This window comes from Populus euphratica, unplaced genomic scaffold, assembly GCF_000495115.2.
Source record: "Populus euphratica unplaced genomic scaffold, PopEup_1.0 scaffold2630.1, whole genome shotgun sequence".
Classification (NCBI taxonomy): Eukaryota; Viridiplantae; Streptophyta; class Magnoliopsida; order Malpighiales; family Salicaceae; genus Populus; species Populus euphratica.
In genome coordinates this window covers 1-20225 of record NW_011502466.1, presented here as the reverse complement: position 1 = coordinate 20225, position 20225 = coordinate 1, and the positions used below count along the sequence as shown (strand labels likewise).

Sequence of the window (20225 nt, the reverse complement as noted above, 5' to 3'; positions counted from 1 at the left end):
AAACATTTCTTAGTGCTGGGGTGGAGTCAGATGGATGTGCTTGATGCTGATGGTTGCATTCAAAAAAACCAACCAATTGTTATGGAAATAATAGGTTTTCCATTCTGAATTGACAGGCATGAAAACAGGTTATATACACAGCATCTAGAATTTTTTTTGCTAAATCAGTTGTCTTTATGGTGTCAAAAGATAACCTACATAACCAACCTGCTTTAAAAAAGAAAAAAAAGAAAAACTGTTCATAGTCAGCTTAATTTTACCAGTGCTCCCTCTCTTATGGTCTTCCTAGAGTTGCTGCCATGCAGTTTTCAAACGGGATCTTTTTTAAGGAAATGCTATGGACACACATGAGTGCCTGACACTGGATTCGCAGGTATCCTGGTTGGGTCCATGGTGCTTGTAGTCCACACATGGCCTAGCTCACAGGTTTCAGATACCCACAAGTGTCTGTGATGCTCTATCACTTTCTAAACAAAACTTTATGGAAACATTCGACTTATTGCTATAACCATATTTGTGAGGTGCATAATAAATTATAAACTGTAATTGGGTCCTAAAAATGGTCATATTGGGGTTTGATAGCCTGTTTGGCAATGGAGCATAATAGCACTCCACTTGAAACAAGGTTTTTGTTCCCCAGTTTCTCTTCTTTCATGTTTCCTCTTCATTGTCAGTAACCTTCTCTGTGCAGCCGTTTTAATTCATTCACTAACTATAAACCAGAATCATATGATGGGAGTTCCCTACCTATGAAGTTACTAAACTGAAACAAGATCACATTCCTCTCTTTTTTTCCACCGTCACCATCAATACTGTCCTCTTTTCCTCTCCTTTCCCCTCTTCTTCTTCTTCTTATAAGAAAGCTCAAAACAACACTGCTAAGCTCGCCTATAACCACTTCTCCCTCCTTTCTCACCATTCCTCCTCCCCTCTTTCTAGCAATTGAATTCCTTTTGTTTCTTTGCAATGCTTCATTTCTGTTTTATATATATATATATATTTCCTAGTGCTTTAATTGCACTGTATCAGATATTATAAAGACTTTTTTGGGGTAATTATTTTAATGAAATGAAATTACCTTGTAAATTAATGTTTGATTAAGAATGAATGCTTGCATAATAACGTTTGATTGTTATAATTTATTTTTTTTGTTAATATACTTGTAGTCGTGAAGCTTGTTATGATAAATCAATCTATTGGTGGCTATGCTTACTTACACTGCATCAAGAAATGTAGAAACTGATGTTATGCTAAAGTTTCTGCAGGTTTTTCAAGTGGAAGTGCTGGGGGGAATTCTTGTCTATCTCCCGGAGGGAAATTGCAATTAAACCTACAAGTTGCAAATCCAACTCCCCTGTCAAATGATGCTGTGGCAGTTGCCATAAATGATGAGAGTTTTGAAGGTAAGAGCAAATTTAGTATTGATTTTTTCCTTACAAAATCATTAAACGTTTCTTAGTACTGGAGTGGAGCCAGTTGGATGTGCTTGATACTAATGGTTGCATTCAGAAACAGCAGCCAATTGTTTTGGAAATAATAGGTTTTCCATTCTAAATTGACAGGCATGAAAAGAGGTTATATACGCAGCATCTAGAATTTTTTTTGCTAAATCAGTTGTCTTTATGGCATCAAAAGATTAATCAACCTCCTTTAAAAAAAAAAATGTTGTATTAAGCTTAATTTTCATCAGTGCTCCCCCTCTTATGGTCTTCCTGGTGCTGCTGCCTTGCAATTTTTCTAATGGGATCTTTTTTAAGGAAATGCTATGGGCTCTCATTGACAATAACCTTCTCTTTGTAGCCACTTTAATTCATGCACTAAATATAAACCAAAATCAACTGCTTCATACGTGAACAATAAGGTTCTAACACTTGATTTGAAAACTTGAGGTAAAAATCTCAAATATGCTGCCTTTACACAATTTCTTGAAAACATATTGATAGAATCCCTTCGTTTGTGTTGTATGCATTTTTGCTTTACAAATAGCTTCAATTACTCGTGTGTCTTATTAAATATGTCAAGTTTTGGAATCAATTTTTCTTCTTTATCTTTTAAATTTGACAGATCTGTGTATAACTTCAATTACTTGTGCGTGTGGGTACATCTGTATTTTTATTTTTGGAATCAATTTTCTTGGTTTTCTTTTAGATTAACTATTTTCTTGCATGTCATTCATGTATCTGTAAAAATTATCATAGTTAAAGAGTGTAATTGTTGGTGAGATTATTGAAAACCTAATTTAGAGACAATTTTCACAATAATTATGAAATTCACTCTTGCAATGTTTGGCTTTGCTTGGGATGGGACATTGTTATCTTCTTCCTATGGATGTAATTGTTTTAATGAAATGAAATTACTTTGTAAATTAATGTTCGTTTCAGAATGAATGCTTGCATAATAACATTTGATTATTATAATTATTTATTTTTTGTAAATAGAATGATTGATTGATGTGTGTAATCTTGAAGCGTTTTATGATAAATCAATCTAGTGGTGCCTATGCTTATTTACACTGCGTCATTCTAATTAATGTATGTTTCAGAATGAATGCGTGCATAATAATGTTTGATTATTATAATTTATTTATTTTTTGTTAATAGAATGATTGATTGATGTGTGTAATCTTGAAGCGTTTTATGATAAATCAATCTAGTGGTGCCTATGCTTATTTACACTGCATCATGAAATGAAGAAACTGATGTTATGCTGAAGTTTCTGCAGGCTGTTCCAGTGGAAGCGCTGGGGAGAATACTCGTCTATGTCCTGAAGGGAAATTGCAATTAAACCTACAAGATGCAAATCCAACTCACCTGTCAAATGAAGCCGTGGCAAAAGCCAAAAGTGATGAGATTTTTGGAGGTGAGAGCAAATATAGTATAGTTTTTTTTTTCCCTTACAAAATCAACACTTAGTGCTGGAGTGGAGTCAGTTGGATGTGCTTGATACTCATGGTTGCATTCCTGAACAGCAACCATTTGTTATGGAAATAATAGGTTTTCCTCTCAAAATTGGCAGGCATGAAAACAGTTTATTTATACAGTATCTTAAGCTTAATTATCATCAGTGCTCCCCCTCTTATGGTCTTCCTGGTGCTGCTGCCATGCAATTTTTCTGATGGGATCTTTTTTAAGGAAATGCTATGGGCTCTCATTGACACTAACCTTCTCTCTGTAGCCACTTTAATTCATTCACTAACTTTAAACCAAAATCAACTGCTTCATACGTGAACAATAAGGTTCTAACTCTTGATTTGAAAATTTTAGGTAACAATCTCAAATATGTTGCCTTTATACAATTTCTGCACAAAATAATGATGGAATCCCTTAGTTTGCGCTGTATGCATTTTAGCTTTACAAATAGCTTGATATCTATATATTTATCTTCAATTACTCGTGTGTCTTGTTAAATATGTTAAAGTGTTGGAATCAGTTTTTCTTCTTGATCTTTTAAATTTGACAGATCTGTGTATAACTTCAATTACTTGCGTGTGTGGGTCCATCTTTGTTTTTATTTTAGGAATAAATTTTCTTGGTTATCTTTAGATTAACTATTTTCTTGCATGTTATTCATGTATCTGTAAAAATTATCATAGTTAAATAGTATAATTTTTTGTGAGATTATTGAAAAAATTTGGAGACAATTTTCACAATCATTATGAAATTCACTCTTGCAATGTTTATGACTTTTATGGCTTTTCTTGGGATGGAAATTGTTATCTTCTTCCGATGGATGTAGCTTTTTTGTCGTTTGATGCTTACCTTCTTAGGTTTTCTATATTATGCTTTTCCGCATCAAGTCTGTTCTCTTTCTGGCTGACCTTTTGCTCGTACTTTGGATCTGAATTTTAAATGTGAGGATTTATTATCTTGAGAATTGACCTTCTTTGACATACATTGGAGTCTTAGAATGTTTCTAATATTTCTGTACGTGAAACTTAACTCTTCTTTTTAAAAAAATTCTCACTCTTCTTTTTTAAAAAATTCTATCACGCACTAAAAAAATTTGTAGAAATGAAGTGAACTGAAATGAGAAAAAAGAAAGGAACTAAATAATAACCATAACCACATGGCTGAGCTGCCATATCTAACAGAGTTTATGAAAATTCTTGATTGTTGAAGATGGGTTAGATCATGAATCTTCCTTTCCGGCCATACTTGTGGTGAATGGACTCTTCCCCATGCCCAAATTTCAACAAATAGAGCTAGATAACTTCTCTTTTAAGATGCTACTAAGCTTGCTCTGATAACTTCTGTTCTGTCTATTTCCCTTGTGTCTCATTTAGTACTTTTTTTTGGGAATATAGAATGGAGGAAAACATAAGAACTTCTACTTCAATTGTTCTATCAGTCCTTTCTTTGTTTATTATTGTTATTGTATTTTCTCTGTACTCTGTTGTGCTTGGCTGTTGAAATCTGCTGCATGTAATCAAAATCATTGTTTTGTAATTGGGTAATTTAATTCATTTGGTAGCTTATAGGTTTGTATTGTATAGTCTAAAAGGGGAAAGGAGGGACATTTATATTTAACGCACTGTTGGTTGCCAAGTTATTGCAGCAAATGAGAAACTGAATTCTGATTGAAGAAGGTGGTAGCATCTACTGACCATGGAAACCTGATATTGAATCACCTTATTTTGTGTCTTAAATAATGCTCCAGTTTATTTTGTGTTTTTCATGAAAAGTCACTATCTGACACATTCATCTGAATTTGCTCCTGGCTTACAGGTATGCAGCACTTGTTTAAAAACCAGCTGCAAACCTATGCTCGAAAGAGAAATTTCACTCCACCTGTGTATTCTTGTGAGCGTGTGGGTCCTCGTCATGCTAGTCGCTTTAAGAGCAAGGTCACAGTAAATGGACAAACCTACGAGAGTCAAGGATATTTTCCCACATTGAATAAAGCTGAACTTGCAGCTGCAAAAGCTGCATTGATGTCATTATTGTCAAATGGAGTTGAGGAGGTTAGTTTTCTAAGATTTGTGGAGATGCAAAAATATGATGGCTACGAATGCGATTTTAATGCTTGTATCTTTCAGACACATGATTACTCTTCTTTATGTAATTTATTGTTTTTCTTTTTAGGATGGGTTTGGCTATAAGAGTCTTTTACAAGAACTGGCTCAGAGAGAAGGTTGTGGTTTGCCAACTTATTGGACAGACAGATCTGGTGAAGCTCATGCGCCTACTTTCATTTCAAAAGTGGAGATAGAAGGAGAGATTTTTACAGGACAAGGAGCAAAAACTAAGAAGCAAGCAGAGATGAGTGCTGCAAAGATTGCATTCACAGCTCTAAAACAGCGTACTTTTATTATATGCTTTATTTTAATCTTATTTAGTCTTTCATGATTTAGGTACCCAGTTAATCAACTTATTAGTGTGGAGACATTCTTACTATAGCTTCTAAATTGATACTCATTTTTATGATTAACATATGCCCTTCATAGTTCTTCTAAGCTTTTTAATAAGCAGGGGGGAATAGAGATGCCGCAATACAAGTATTAAAACTAATTATAAAGTAAAGATTATATTGTAGCGCTTAATCAGATTGTATGGCTTTTTTGGTCAGGTTACTCAAGTCGGAGCCCTGGATTTCTCTCTACTTCCCAATTTCAAGAAGCTCCTCGGAGCTCACCTCTCTCCCCTGCTTGCCAATCCCAAGAAGGTCTTCAGAGCGAAACTCCTCAGTTCTCAGTTTCTAACCTGCGTGCAGGTCTCACTGCTTATCTTCAACAAAACGTCCAACCTAAATTGCCCGTGCTCAATGAACAAGCTGAAGAGTACAGAGGTGAGTTTCTAAACATTCCCCAAGCATCTTGCATTTCTATTAGCGGGCATTAGAAGATGGTTTCATATTGTAATAAATATCTCTTCTATACGTTTTCATTAATATCTCCAAAACCATGAGCAAATGCTTTCTGCCAACATATGGTGGAAATTGAAATCTGAAAGCATCTAGATTGGTGACTAGATTTTTCAGATATTTGATTTGGAGGGGCACAATAAGCAGATGCGTTTGTAGGTGGTGATAAATTTTCAGACCTGTCAAGTCTCTTGACCAGGTTGAAGCTAAGCCTTTTCATTTGCACAATCTACGTTGATTCTAACCAGAGAATTTGTTCAATATAAGAATCTACTTCAACTGTGACCTATAGATTTCTGATGACGTTGAACGGTGCTTAATTAGTTTATTTTATGTATTTATGCATATCCATGGCAGATGTGTGCATTCATATGACAACATATAACATAGTGCACAGATATTCAAACGTTTTTTAGTATCTTAGAGTACAAGTCGGTAAGCCAGGATAGAGAGTAACTCAAGCTTTGCGTCTTCATGCTATTTTAGATGATTCGACGTGAATAAAACCTACCTCGAGGTAGAAGCTTTAACTGTGATATAATATGAACTCAAAAATTTCCATCCATGTTCCTTATAAAGTATTTTTTTTTTCTTCTCTCATAGGCAAAATTGCGATTCATGCTTGCATGATATCTTAATGGCATCCATATCTCATAACATTTAGCTCTTGAATTGCTGGCAGCAAATTCTGTAGTTAGCAATCATAATCCCTCCATTGCATCTCCAGGGCAAGACAGTTGTTCAGCTATGGCAAGCAGTACACCTTCACCTGCCGCAGCCATCTCTTCCTCGCCTAAACATGACTTGACTTCATCTTCTTTGCCTTCTGATTCCCCCACTAATTTAGCCACGAGCTCAGGTATCGAGTTTATGGTCCGAGGGATTAGGGTTCTGATTCATCCAAGTGGGACCGAAATGACATATCCTGCAGGCAGCACCGTGTTGCCCATCAGCGATGACAAATGGGCTGCAGTGGAGTTGCCACCTCAACGGAGTCGGTAAATATTTGTTTTCCACGTGAATGATGGGTGCCTTTTATTTTTAAATCGTTGCCCTCCAAAATTTAGGACAACGCTAGAAAGACTTTACGTTTGTAATAAACGACGTGGCAGCAGCTTATGCTTGGTGTTTTATTTGTCGTTTTATCCATAATTATAATCCTACTGTTACCTGAAACGACCTGGATGGGGTGAGAAATTGTCAAGGAAAAAAATGTTGATTGTGCGCATTCTCTCGTTAGTGGTCAAATAAAATCATCCTGAACTACCTTCAAACTGGTATCATCCTAAAGTCCATAGTGCTATGGGAAACATGACCATTAAGATTGAGTACATCACGCAAACTAATCTCTGTGGGAAGTTTACAGAGGTGGCATTCCTTATTATTTTAGGAAAACTTGTGAAAGTTTTAATTTTTATGGAAAAAAAGGAACAAAAAGGTGACTTTTGAAGGTCTCCCTGATGCGAGAGTCCAACATAGCAGTTTATCTTGCCCATCTAAAAACTCAAGATATTAAAGATTCAACATCTAATTTGTTTAGCCAAAAAAACATGTATTTAAAGCCAAAAATCTCAAGTTTAATTATTGTTTTATGATAGGTAATTAAGGCTGGTAATGATGGAAATTAATTTTGGTAATTATTAAAATAATTCTATCATTGATGTTTTAAATTTTACTGTAAGAAAAGGGTGAATAAAGAATTTTCTACATTGTTTTTAATGAAATATTTAGACTTCTTCTCGCCTTATATTTTTATATTTTTAGTGTTTTTTTCTTTTTTTGGCTTCATTTTAAGCTTAGATTTTTTATTTTTAAAATAAACTTGAGTTATAGTACTTTTGATTCATAAACTTTGCTAATAAGTCTTTAAAAAAGTGTATCTAAATAATATGGTGTTATTAGAATTTCATAAATCTTATTGCAAACATCTTTAGCATGAAATAACAAGTAATAAAGTCTCAAGTATCAAGGATACATCCTTGAAAATAGCAAAGCTTCATCAAAGCACTTCAACATGTAAATATTTTTCTTCGGTTTTGTTTAATTTAGTACATTAATATGTATGTTATGATTATTTTTTAAGTATCTTTTGTGTCTTTAGATATATACTTAGTATGTATGCTATGATCTTTGTATATTTTTAATATTGTTTACAAGTTTGCTATGATTTATGAAATTACATGTTTATAGTTTCAAAATATATGAACAATATACTTTCTTTGAACATCTAATGTATTCAAAATGCTTTTGTTATAACAAATATACTAAAATGAAAGAGGGTGTTGTGGACTAGAGTAATGCATTTCTTTTTAATTTTTAATTTGATCTTTATATTTTTACTTTATATAAGTGAGCTATTTTGAATCTAAATTAGCACTCAATAGCATATTTTCAATAGCATATTATTTTGGTAGGGAGAGTTGAATTGAAAGACAAAGAATTGAAAAGAAAAAAAAAAGGATAAAATAGGTGGTGGCTTTGAGATTTCTTTGAAAAGTTCAATTTAGCCCCCAATCTTTTTTAGCTATTAGGTAATTGGTTTTTTCAATTTCTAAGAATTCAATTTAGGTACCAAACCTTATTTTCTCACTTTCTAGTTTTGGAAGAAGAGAAGGGCTTGCCGAATTTTGGAGTAGAAGGAGAAAATTATAACTGGTGATGATTTCGATCACCAAAATACTATATTTTTATGTCAAATGGTTCCATACAATAACCAGAGTTTAAATTAGATTCTCCCCCTTCAAAGTGTCTAAAAAAAATATTTGAGCTCAGAAAAATTTTTAATTTTAGGTTAATTTTGGGTTTTGATATATTTTTATTTTTTATTTTTTTAGAGGTCATTGATTGGTTTTACAAGATTTGCAGTGTTCTTCAGGTTTTTGCGGTAAAAAATAGATTGCAAATGAGTTTTTAGATGAAAAAAAAATAAAAACCCTATTTTTATAGTTACCATAATGATTGGAATTTAGGAAACTCTTGACGACTTAAAAACATAATTAAAAACCCATGTGCGTAGACCTGACCTTGCAGGATTGCACACTAGCTTTTTCTTAATAGGTCGAGCATTTGACTTGGCTTATTAAACCAAACAACCCTTAGCTCTTTTTTTTTTAATTTAGATTTTCTTAATTTATACCATAATAATAATAATAATTTATAAGTTTATATTTTAATTAATTTTAATTAATACCCCCTTCTCTATAATTTTTTTCTTACCTAGTATTTTTTTTAAATAGCAATTGTTTTAATTATTTTGAATGTGTTTATGTTTTTATATGTTAGTTTGTAAAATTGTTTTTATATTTTATATAGATTAATTTTATTTAAAAAAAATATATAATTTTTTTAATATGATTAATATGTTCAGTCTTGCATAATATTGTTTCTCTTTTTATTTTATTAAATGAATTTTATATGTGTGTTGATTTCTATTATAAATTAATTTTAATAAACATATTCAGTAAATACAACTAGATAAATAACTCGTATTGCGATATTAAATATTTTGATATATTTTTTTTCTCAATCTTTTCAATTTCATTTTTATTTATCATTAAAAACTTTTTTTTATTTATATATCTAAATATTTTACTAGAAACATAGGGCGAGCCAGTAATGCAAGAGCCCTAATCTAGTGACAAACTAAACATCTGTGCTTATTTGTCTAATTATTTTGGTTTATGATCTTAAAACTTTATCCTTTGTTTTTTTCAGTCCATGCATGTAATTTTAGAATCTTGTATGTCCATGCATGTAATTTTAGAATCTTGTATGGTATATGTATCCTTTTTGTTTTGATTGTTTTGACAAGTTTATACAAAAAGTAATTTGTATACATTGATGCATATTGTCGTATATGTATAGTGTCACAATGATTATTTTTCTGAATTGAGATTTTCTTGTGATCGATAGAAAAAATAAATAATTCTTATTTCTTATAAATAAAAAAAAAAATAGAATCAATATTTGATATCTTAGTAATTAATAACCCTAATTTAGGCCAAATAACTCATCTCCTTAATTTTTTAACCACCATAACAATGATCAAATTTTAGGAATAGTAGATAACAAATTACTTATTGTCTCAGACAACTTATCATCATCATCATTATCCAATAGTTTTTCTAATAGCTTATATTTTAATTTTTATGTAATTAAATAAAAAATATTTCTAAAATCTATATTATTAATCTACATTAAATCCATGACTCAAATTGCTAGTTTCACAAATTAACTCTAATTAATTAAAATTAATCAAATATATCATCATTTTTATATTTAAAATATGTTCACTTTATATAGGTAAAATTATCTTTATATTTAAAATATGTTCACTTTATATAGGTAAAATTTGGAGCTCATAATCAAAACTTTATTTCCAAATAAAAAATGCAAATACAATTCTTTTTATATTTTAAAGAAATTGGTAGGACCTATCATGAAGTGCGTACCAATTACTCTAGTATCCAGTAAAGGAAATATTCCTTTCGGATTACCACTATTCTTTTAGAACTTCACACTATCCTTATACACACCGTATTCGTTTTATAAAAGCTCTATTCTTTTTTCCTTTTTTATTTTCTTTTTGGAAACTTATTTCTTGATAGCTAGCAACAGTGAAAATGAGTGCAGCCTATGCTCGTTTTCTTCTTTCCGACTTGACTCATGTACACAGCTTTGTTCTGATGGCGGGCAAGATAAAACATACTTACCAACGCATATTTACTTAAGCTTTGACAGTATTTATTTAAGATTTAATTAATTTTTTATATTCGTATATTAAAATAACAAATAAATTTGAAAAAATATTTTTATTTTTTCAAAAATATTTTTCACACGTAGGAACTTAATGTGAAGATGTAAAGATTGGGATTGTGATATATAATCAGGAGATGCTTCTTTTTCTCCCAAATTGTTTAATATATACTAAACAATTAGGAGATTAATATGATAGTCAGAAGGTATACTTCTTTTCTAGGCACCAAATCATTTAAAATCTGTGTACAAAAAACAAAATAGTGACAGAGAAAGAAAGAAAAGATACTTCCTTGGAGCTGTATATACTCCTCGGAGAAAGCTGCTCTAGACCTCGTCAACAGGTGAAAATTTCTTGGTTTTGATCATATCAAAACCGTCTACAAGAAGATGAATAAGACATTCACAAAACATTCGAATATTACCATAAACAACTCCAGAAGTACGTTTATTTAACTTGTAATCACCATTTTCTGGTCAGTTTCTCCACACCATACATACACGTCGAACCATTTCTAATCTTTTTGGTGGCTAGTACGTATAACCCAAAGTTGTTTCTAGTGCCGACCGTCGCCGGTGGAGTTACGTCGGGATTTTCTATGCATTTCCAAAGGCCTATATGTTTCCCTTCACCAGACCCACTTTGGAGCTGACATTAGAGATTAAGCATTGTAGCTTACCAATTATATTAACTAATCTCCAATGGCTTCTTGTCAGCTTATTGCCCTGGCCCTTGTCACGATTTTTCTTCCCACGCTCACCATGGCAGCCGAGCACATTGTTGGTGATGAACAAGGGTGGACCGTTAATTTTAACTACACAACCTGGGCTAGTGGCAAAGTATTTCATGTTGGTGATACACTAGGTAAATTTATCAATACAATAAAGTGCATTTTATTTTCTTTGTTTTTTGTTTTTAGTTATGTCTTTAAAGAAAAAGGGGGGAGTTTTGATGCTATTGATCTTCTGCAAAATTTTTGCAGTGTTCAACTACAAGCCACCACACAATCTCTTCAAGGTGGACGGCGCCGGGTTTAAGGACTGCGCAGCAACAGGAGAGCCCATGACCAGCGGAAACGACATAATAAAACTAAGCAGCCCAGGAAAGAAGTGGTATATCTGTGGCTATGGCAAACATTGTTCTGAGCTTGGCCAGAAGTTAGTCATCAATGTAAAGGCTGAAACTCCAGCACCAACACCAGAACCTAATGCTGCTTATGGACTTGCTGCTTCCTGCTATCAGATTTTTGCGGCAGCGGTGGCTCTCGTGGCAATGATCGCTGCATGATTTACCACTGATATGATATAATTTCTGTTTTCAAGCAAAGAAATAATTAAGGTTTCATGTTTCATGAGTGTGGGGCATTTTGACTATCATGGAAATGCAGCATGGTTAAGCCTTAGATTCATAAATTACAGATGCGCGCAGCCCAATGTGAGGGCATGACATGCACACACAATCACACACAGCAAGCAACAAATTTATTTATTAGTTCAATTAATCTAAGATATGAATGTTCATCTGTGCCCACTATGATCTAGAATTATGATTACAAGAGCTCTTTATTTCTACAGAATCCAGAAAGATGGCCTGTGCACATCCCTTCAAATGAACATTATTAATAACCTATGGGTTTACGAAGAGATTGATCAGGAATTATTGTGAATTTTGAGAGGACTCTCTTCCCTTAACCCTATCTATCTGAATCTTCGATGCCTTGTATCATCAAGTATTAATCAAAACTTAAATTAAAAAAAAAACCCTGTTAATATTAAAATAAAAAAGAAAAATAAAGAGGTAAAACGTTGTTAATAAATAGGTTAGACATACATACTGATAAAATTAAAAAAGCATTAGTGCCCGCACACCTAGTTTTTTTTTTTTTTAATGAGCAAATCATATTATTTATTTTATTAGATGATATGTCATTTGCTTAAGTATTTTTCAATTATCTCTAGTAAAAAAAAAGAAGAGATTCAAGCTCTAAAACCTATTTTTTAACTTGTATATTTTAATTTAAAAACATCTTAAAAATTATATTAACTTTAATAAAAACATTTCAATCATAAAACCCTCTAATATTTCAAAAAGTTAAAATTATATAAAAAAAAAAACTAAAATCTCGAGTCCCAATAAATTTTTTTAATATGTTTATAGATCAATACCATCTTTATTAAACTTTTTTTATTGAAGACAAACCCTTTCATAATAATTTTTGCTTTTTTATGGATGAAATATGACTAGCCAAACATTTTCTTTCTCCTTAACTTTTTTTCAATGACTTTCTCTTTCCTTTCTAAATATTCTCATATTGAAGTATAAAGAAAATAAATTTTTAGATTGAAGTGTAAAACCTTAAACAATATTAACCAATTATGTATAATTTTTTATTTGAGAAACCAAATCAATGTTTTTTATGACTTGTTATAAAGCCCCTCTATTTTTTATTTTTATTAATTTTGATCCTTGTTTTTTCAAATTTTTATTTAACAATACCCTAAAATTCTATTTTGTCAAGTAAAGCTTTAATTTAACATTGAATATTCTATGACACATTGAATATGAAAAAATATGTAAATAGAAACCAATCCCAACAAAAAACCATGTCAACATAACTTGAAAATTATGAAAAAATAAAAATCTTTAAGAACCAAAATGAAAAAAAAAACCTACAAACAACAACATGAACAAATAAATTTGAAAGGATGAAGTAGTGGTGAGAATTTTCAGTTTAGTTTGGTTTTTAATTAAAAAACTAATCAAATTGAAATATACACATATGTAGAATCATATCTAACCAAAAATTGATTCAAACAAAGAGTTTTGTTTACTTTTTAAAGAGTAAAGCCAACAAATTTTTATTATTATTTTGTGGTTTTTTGAGCTTGGACAAATACAGATGATTGTTTTAGAATAAGGGGCAAAAGGAAAATAGAAACATTGTTGATGTTGCTATGTCAACCTGTTTTTATTTATTTCAAACATACTACGATAAAGATTTAGTCTAATTCGTCTATCGATATCATACAATAAAACTTAAATAAAATAAATGTATCTTGCTCACTATGATATCGTAATTGTGATTCAATAACCTCTAGTAATTTATTATAATTTTCTACAATCACAATAATTTTTGGTATGAAAGACTTATATTAACAAAATACCCATAGTAACATTACATCTATGTTTCACGATCTAAAGATAGGAATTTTAGTCTACTAGCATTGCCTTCCATGTTGAAAACTTGTTTAAAGTTAATTAATAACCATTAATTGTATAGGTCAAAACATAATTAAATATTTTTTTATGAGTTGTGAATTATTAAATACTCATATGTGTTTTAAAATACATGATAAATTATTCATATTGTAATTAAAAAAATTAAGTTTTAATTGCATTTGAGATTTTAGGGAACAATAATTGATGATGTTACTTATAAGAAGTTGAATTGAGTCTATATAAAAATATAAACAAAAATGATTCAAAATTATATAATTATAAAATTGACTTATTAAATAAAAGATTTGAATTCATTACAATTGAATAACATATAATTATGTGTCTACAACTTGTTTTTCAAGTATCTTCTCCTCATTATATTCTTCAATAATAGTCATCTAGGATGCAAAATATTGACATATTCTCATTTTGAAAGTAGTTCATCACTATCATCATGTCTTAGAACTTGCAACTCAAAATAATAAAAAGTAAATATTAAAATCTCTTCAATAATATAAACCTCATATATTTAAACCTTAATATGTGTGTTATTTTTAACTGTTTTCTTAAGGTTGAATATGTATTTGCATACAAGTAATTAGAAATAAATAACTAAATGTTTACACACACACATATTTATAAACAATTGACAATTATTTATAATACATGTAATTCCTAATCTCTCGAATAGATATATCCATTTATACTGCATATATTCTAAATAACTTATAATTTGTTTTTTTTTTTTAATAGAAGCATATGTCATCAATTCCTAAGAAAAAGAAAAAAAAAATACAAAATCATACATTTGGGCCTAGGCTTCATGCCTAGACTTTTTAATTATAAGCCTGATTTATTTTTTTAAATTAATTTAGATTTAATTTTTTTAAAAAAAATAATTAATTTAAATTATTAAATTAATTAGGAAAATAACTTAAATGTTATTTTATTTAATACCATATAATTTTTTGCTTTAATAATGTATAAGAGTCCTTTATAATATTAGCAAGTTTTTTTGTTGTTGTTTTTGTTGTTGTTATTATTGACGGTGCCGGCTTTAAGGACTGCGCAGCAACAGGAGAGCCCATGACCAGCGGAAACGACGTAATAACACTAAGCAGCCCAGGAAAGAAGTGGTATATCTGTGGCTATGGCAAACATTGTTCTGAGCTTGGCCAGAAGCTAGTCATCAATGTAAAGGCTGAAACTCCAGCACCAACACCAGAACCGAATGCTGCTTATGGACTTGCTGCTTCCTGCTATCAGATTTTTGCGGCAGCGGTGGCTCTCGTGGCAATGATCGCGGCATGATTTACCAGTGATATGACATAATTCCTGTTTTCAAGCAAAGAAATAATTAAGGTTTCATGAGTGCGGGGATTTTGACTATCCAGGAAATGCAGCATAGTCAAGCCCTAGTTTCACAAATTACAGATGTACGCAGCCCAATGTGAGGGCATGACAAGCACACACAATCGCACACCGCAAGCAACAAATTTATTTATTAGTTTAATTAATCTAAGATATTAATGTTCATCTGTGCCCATTATGATTACAAGAGCCCTTTATTTCTACAGAATCCAGAAAGATGGCCTGTGCACATCCCTGCAAATGAACATTAATAATAAGCTATGGATGTACGAAGAGACTGATCGGGAATTATTGTTCATTTTGTGAGGACTCTCTTCCCTTAACCCTATCTATCTGAATCTTTGATGCCTTCTATCATCAAAGTATTAATCAAAACTTAAATTTAAAAAAGAAGAGTTGATGTTAATATAAGAAAATAAAATAAAGAAGTCAAGCGCTATTAGGTTGGATGGAGACACATGTTTGATGTTATTATCCATTTTTGGATTCCCTATAAAAAAATAAAAAGATAATACAAAATATTACATATAAAAAAATATATTCAAAAGGAATAAAAAAATAATAGCAATAATAAGAGTACGAAAAGGTTATTGAAACTCCTATAAAATAACTAGGAATTGGTTGAGGAGGTTCAGAAATACAAGAATTGAAATTTGACATTATGTTTTTGACTGGTAAGAGCCCTGTTGACAAGGAAAATTCAATTTGAGAAAGAAAAGTCCAAAATCAGATGTTTGTGGACTCAATTAAATTTTATCTAAAGTTTAATTGAATTTATGGAGGATTTGATTGTAAGAACATTGATCTTTTAAGTCAATTTAGCCTTCTATTAAAAGAAGTTAAAGTTCTTGAGTCCAATTTTAATTTTGAAAAGTTGATTTGGTCAAATCAAGGGTTTAATTACATAATTATTGAAGTTTCATAGCCAATTAAACACTACCAGAAAATCAGAGAAAACTAACAAAATTATCGACGGATATTTTGTCGGTAATAATTACCGACGGACATAATTCAGTCTCAAAATCTATCAGTATATACCAATGGCATATATCCGTCGGCAAAACCATCGGTATATACCGACCGTTTTGCCGACGGGGTATACAGTTTGTTTGAAAATATGCAACGGCGTGGTGACGTCAGATGATTTTACCGATAGAATGACTGAGGGATTTAAATTAAGATAGCCATACAGTGACGTGGCACTGTCAGTGATGGAATCACCGACGGATTACTTCTATCGATGATTCCATCAGAAAAAACCATAATATACCCGCCCTTCTGCCGACACTCTCTTCCTCTGTTTCTCCTTCTTCTTTCCAATACCACCTCTCCCCTCCCAAACTGCAGCCAACCACCCATCCCAACTCTCCATTATTCTCAACATGAGCACTCAAGTTTTTTATATCTTGTACGTGGTCACAATATCCTTTTCTTGTAGATTTTATTATTTTTTTGTAATTAAATCTATCCTTTTTAGTTTTAATATTTAATTGTGAATTTTATTGTTTTAGTATATGTATTTTGTTAACGTTTGTACTTGTTTAATTGTTATTTGTCAAAGAAACTTCTAGTATGAATGTATAATTTTGTAATTGTTATAGTTTGTTTTAGATTTTGTCAAATTATATTTGTTTGTAAATTGTTGAAATTTTGTTTGAATTACACCGAATTAAATGTGTTGTGATGAAATAAATAATTAATAGCTTGTTTAACGAGTCTTGTTTAATTGTTATCAATTCTATTTCAAAGTTGTGATTTCTGTAAATTTATATATGTATAAATTTGTATGTATGAACGTTGATAGTTGACAATTGATAATGAATATTTAACATAAGTGTTGTTTTAGTTTGTTGGATAATGTCGGGGAAAACCAATATTTTTGTTATGTTTTATAGAGGTTCAATAAAAGTCATGGATGATCGTTCATGTATGTATCGAGACTCACCCAAGGATTGCGGAGGATAGATTATTGTAACTGTGTCCAGGGTTTTATTAATTTCGCAACATCTATTTCGAGGAATTTTACTGATGGCGGTATTAGGTGTCCATACAGGAAGTATAAAAATTTAAAGTTTCTGCATCAAGATGTTGTAACAATGCATCTTCTAACTAAACGGTTCATTGAGGATTACTTATGTTGGTATGCTCACGGAGAACTATTTGTTCCTGATAAAAGCATGGAAGAACAAGTGGTTGGGTTAACTTCTAGTACTAGCAACATGCATGAAGTTGGAAATGAGAATAGTAATCCTTACAGGAATATGATTATGGATGCAATGAGAATGAGTGAAGGTAATGTCAGGGAATGTCCAATCGTAGAAGAAGAACCTAATGCAGATGCAGCAAGGTTTTTTGATCTGTTGAGAGATTCTAACGAACTATTATGGGATGGCTGCACGAACCATAGTAAATTATCAGTCGTAGCATATGTGTTCACCATCAAGTTAGATCACGGGTTGAGTGAGGTTGGTTATGACAAGATTATTGAATGGGTGAGAAGCATTTTACTTGAAGGGAACAGACTGAAAGAGAACTACTATGCTGCCAAGTCCATGATGAAACCCCTCAGTTTAGGATACTAGAAAATTGATATATGCCCTAACTTCTGCATGTTATACTACCTTGAAAATGCTGAGATGACCAAATATATGACATGCGGGCATTCTCGTTACAAACCCAGAATTGGTAAAGGGAAGACTCTCAAGGCATATAAAAAACTTAGATACTTCCCAATCACACCTAGACTGCAAAGGTTATTCATGTCACTAAGGACTGTTAAGCATATGACATGGCAACAATCACACCATGCGGTTGATGGAGTGATGGTTCATCCTTCTAACAGTGAAGCCTAGAAACACTTTAATAGTATGTATCCTCACTTTTCAGCTGAATCAAGGAACGTGCATCTTGGATTGTGTATAGACGGATTCAAACCATTCGGGTCATTTATTGCTCCTTATTCTTGTTGGCTAGTCATATTGACGATTTATAACTTGCCACCAGGGATGTCTATGAGGTCGGAGTTTATGTTTTTATATATGTTCATACTAGGTCCAAGCAGTCTGGTCCAAAATATAAATGTTTGTTTTCGTCCGTTGATTGATGAGTTGACGCGGTTGTGGTCCTCTAGAGCTTTGACTTATGACATATCGAGGAAACAAAATTTTGTTATGAGAGCGGCTTTGATGTGGACTATCAATTATTTTCCAACTTATGGAATGATTTTTGGTTAAAGCACACATGGAAAGCTAGCACATCCATACTGTATGGAGAACAACAAGGCATTCACGCTAACAAATGGGGGTAAAACTTCTTTTTTTGACTGTCACCGTTGTTTCTTGCCACATAACCACAGGTATAGAAAGAAGAGAAAGGATTTTTTTATTGGCAAAGTTGAAAAGGATGTTGCACCCCTGCGTCTTTCTGATGAAGAAGTGTTTGATGTTGTGTTAGAGTACGATGACATTGTGTTTGGTCTCCAATTAGGTAAACAGAAGCTTCCTGGTTTTGGTTTGACCCATAATTAGGTGAAGCGAAGTATCTTTTAGGAGCTACCTTATTGGAAGACCAATCTTCTCCGTCATAACCTTGACGTCATGCACATTGAAAAGAACGTGTTTGATAACATTTTCAACATCGTAATGAATGTGAAGGGGAAGACAAAGGACAACATCAAGGCTAGATTGGATGTAGCACTATTCTATAACCATAAAATTATGGAGTTGGTTTGTGATGGGTCACGGGTCGCAAAACCAAGAGCAACATTCGTGCTAGAGAAAAACATATAACTACTAGTCTACAAATGACTTCAGAGTCTGCACTTCCCTGTGGACATGCCTCAAACATATCAAGGCTAGTTAATATGGAAGAATGCAGATTATATGGAATGAAGAGTCATGACTGCCATGTGTTTATACAAACACTTATCCCATTAGCTTTTCGTGATTTCTTGCCAAAGGAGATATGGGATGCACTAATGGAGATCAGTCATTTCTTCAAAGATATATGCTCCAGCAAGTTGAATGTTGATCACATTGAAAGACTTGAAAAGAATATCATTGACACAATATGCAAACTTGAGATGATATTCCCTCTATTATTTTTTGATTCAATGGAGCATCTACCCGTACATTTACCATTTGAGGTAAAAGTTGGAGGACCGTATATAAAAATTATCAATTAAAAAAATAAAAATAAAAACATTTAATTATAAATTACATAGCTCCCGTAATATCTAACCTTTCGAATGGATACATCCATCTGTATTGGACCGGTGCTTGTTTAATCTTAAAAAAAAAGATTAAGAGCAAGGCGCAAGTTGAGGCGTCAATATGTGAGGCCTATATTGTTGAGGAGATCTCAACATTTATCTCATACTATTTCAAACCTCATTTGAGAACGAGGATCAATCGTGTTCTACGACATGATGATAGTGGTGAAGTGCCTTCAAGTGAGAACTTCTCAATATTCTCCAATCCTGGATGACACACACCTAAAAATGTCGTGAGGGCAAGATATTTGTCTGAAATAGAGTTCAGACAAGCACACAATTATATCCTATTTAACTGTGATGAGCTGAGATCTTTTATTATGTAAGTAGATATTCGACTTAAACTTTGTCAAGAGTGTAATATTTATGTTTTATAAAACCAATAACTTATATAATTTAGAACAACCTTGCAGGCAACATCGACGATACTTATTGTCCAATAACTCACAGCTGACCGAATCCCAGATCTTTCAATTACAAGATGAACAATTTTCCACATGGTTTAGAACACATATAAGTCCTATCACAAACTCATTATCTTTTCCTGTGTAATTAATTGTAGGCAATGTTACATAATATCCGTTTATTGATTATTATTGTATTTAATTTACAAGCTAGGTTTATCAAATGGGAGGTAGTGCTGCTATTTCACTATCTTTACTAGGCCTAGGCCCTGAAAGAAAAGTCAAGTGTTATAACGGGTATTTTGTCAATGAATATATCTTTCATACTGAAGAATACAGGCATGGA

General features: G+C 32.0%; 2 protein-coding genes across 9 annotated transcripts; both read left to right on the top strand.

Annotated features, from left to right (window-relative positions):
• Positions 1-1234: 1234 nt before the first annotated feature.
• On the top strand, positions 1235-7032 carry LOC105119203 (double-stranded RNA-binding protein 4-like). 8 transcript variants are annotated; one of them, XM_011017328.1, is made up of 7 exons: positions 1235-1403; positions 2713-2859; positions 4725-4960; positions 5082-5298; positions 5566-5575; positions 5609-5784; positions 6524-7032. In XM_011017328.1, exons 3-7 carry the CDS (start codon positions 4727-4729, stop codon positions 6859-6861), a joined length of 975 nt encoding a protein of 324 aa, XP_011015630.1. In that variant the 5' UTR covers positions 1235-1403; positions 2713-2859; positions 4725-4726; the 3' UTR covers positions 6862-7032. The 8 variants fall into 8 exon arrangements, with proteins under 8 accessions (XP_011015630.1, XP_011015628.1, XP_011015626.1 ...); XM_011017324.1 differs by having other exon boundaries at positions 1236-1403; positions 2722-2859; positions 5566-5784; XM_011017331.1 differs by having other exon boundaries at positions 1236-1403; positions 5566-5784; positions 6689-7032.
• A 4284-nt stretch (positions 7033-11316) lies between these two features.
• LOC105119202 (mavicyanin-like) lies at positions 11317-11970 on the top strand. The gene is made up of 2 exons (XM_011017322.1): positions 11317-11479; positions 11598-11970. Exons 1-2 carry the CDS (start codon positions 11317-11319, stop codon positions 11900-11902), a joined length of 468 nt encoding a protein of 155 aa, XP_011015624.1. The 3' UTR covers positions 11903-11970.
• The last annotated feature ends 8255 nt before the right edge of the window (positions 11971-20225 follow it).

Bases quoted from the DNA above. Each gene is read 5' to 3' on its own strand.
- LOC105119203 (XM_011017325.1), top strand. From the start codon at position 4,727: ATGCAGCACTTGTTTAAAAACCAGCTGCAAACCTATGCTCGAAAGAGA. The intron at 5,299-5,565 runs GTACTTTTATTA...TTTTTTGGTCAG, and splicing joins ATTCACAGCTCTAAAACAGC to GTTACTCAAGTCGGAGCCCT. The intron at 5,785-6,523 runs GTGAGTTTCTAA...CATAACATTTAG, and splicing joins ACAAGCTGAAGAGTACAGAG to CTCTTGAATTGCTGGCAGCA.
- LOC105119202 (XM_011017322.1), top strand. From the start codon at position 11,317: ATGGCTTCTTGTCAGCTTATTGCCCTGGCCCTTGTCACGATTTTTCTT. The intron at 11,480-11,597 runs GTAAATTTATCA...AAATTTTTGCAG, and splicing joins TCATGTTGGTGATACACTAG to TGTTCAACTACAAGCCACCA.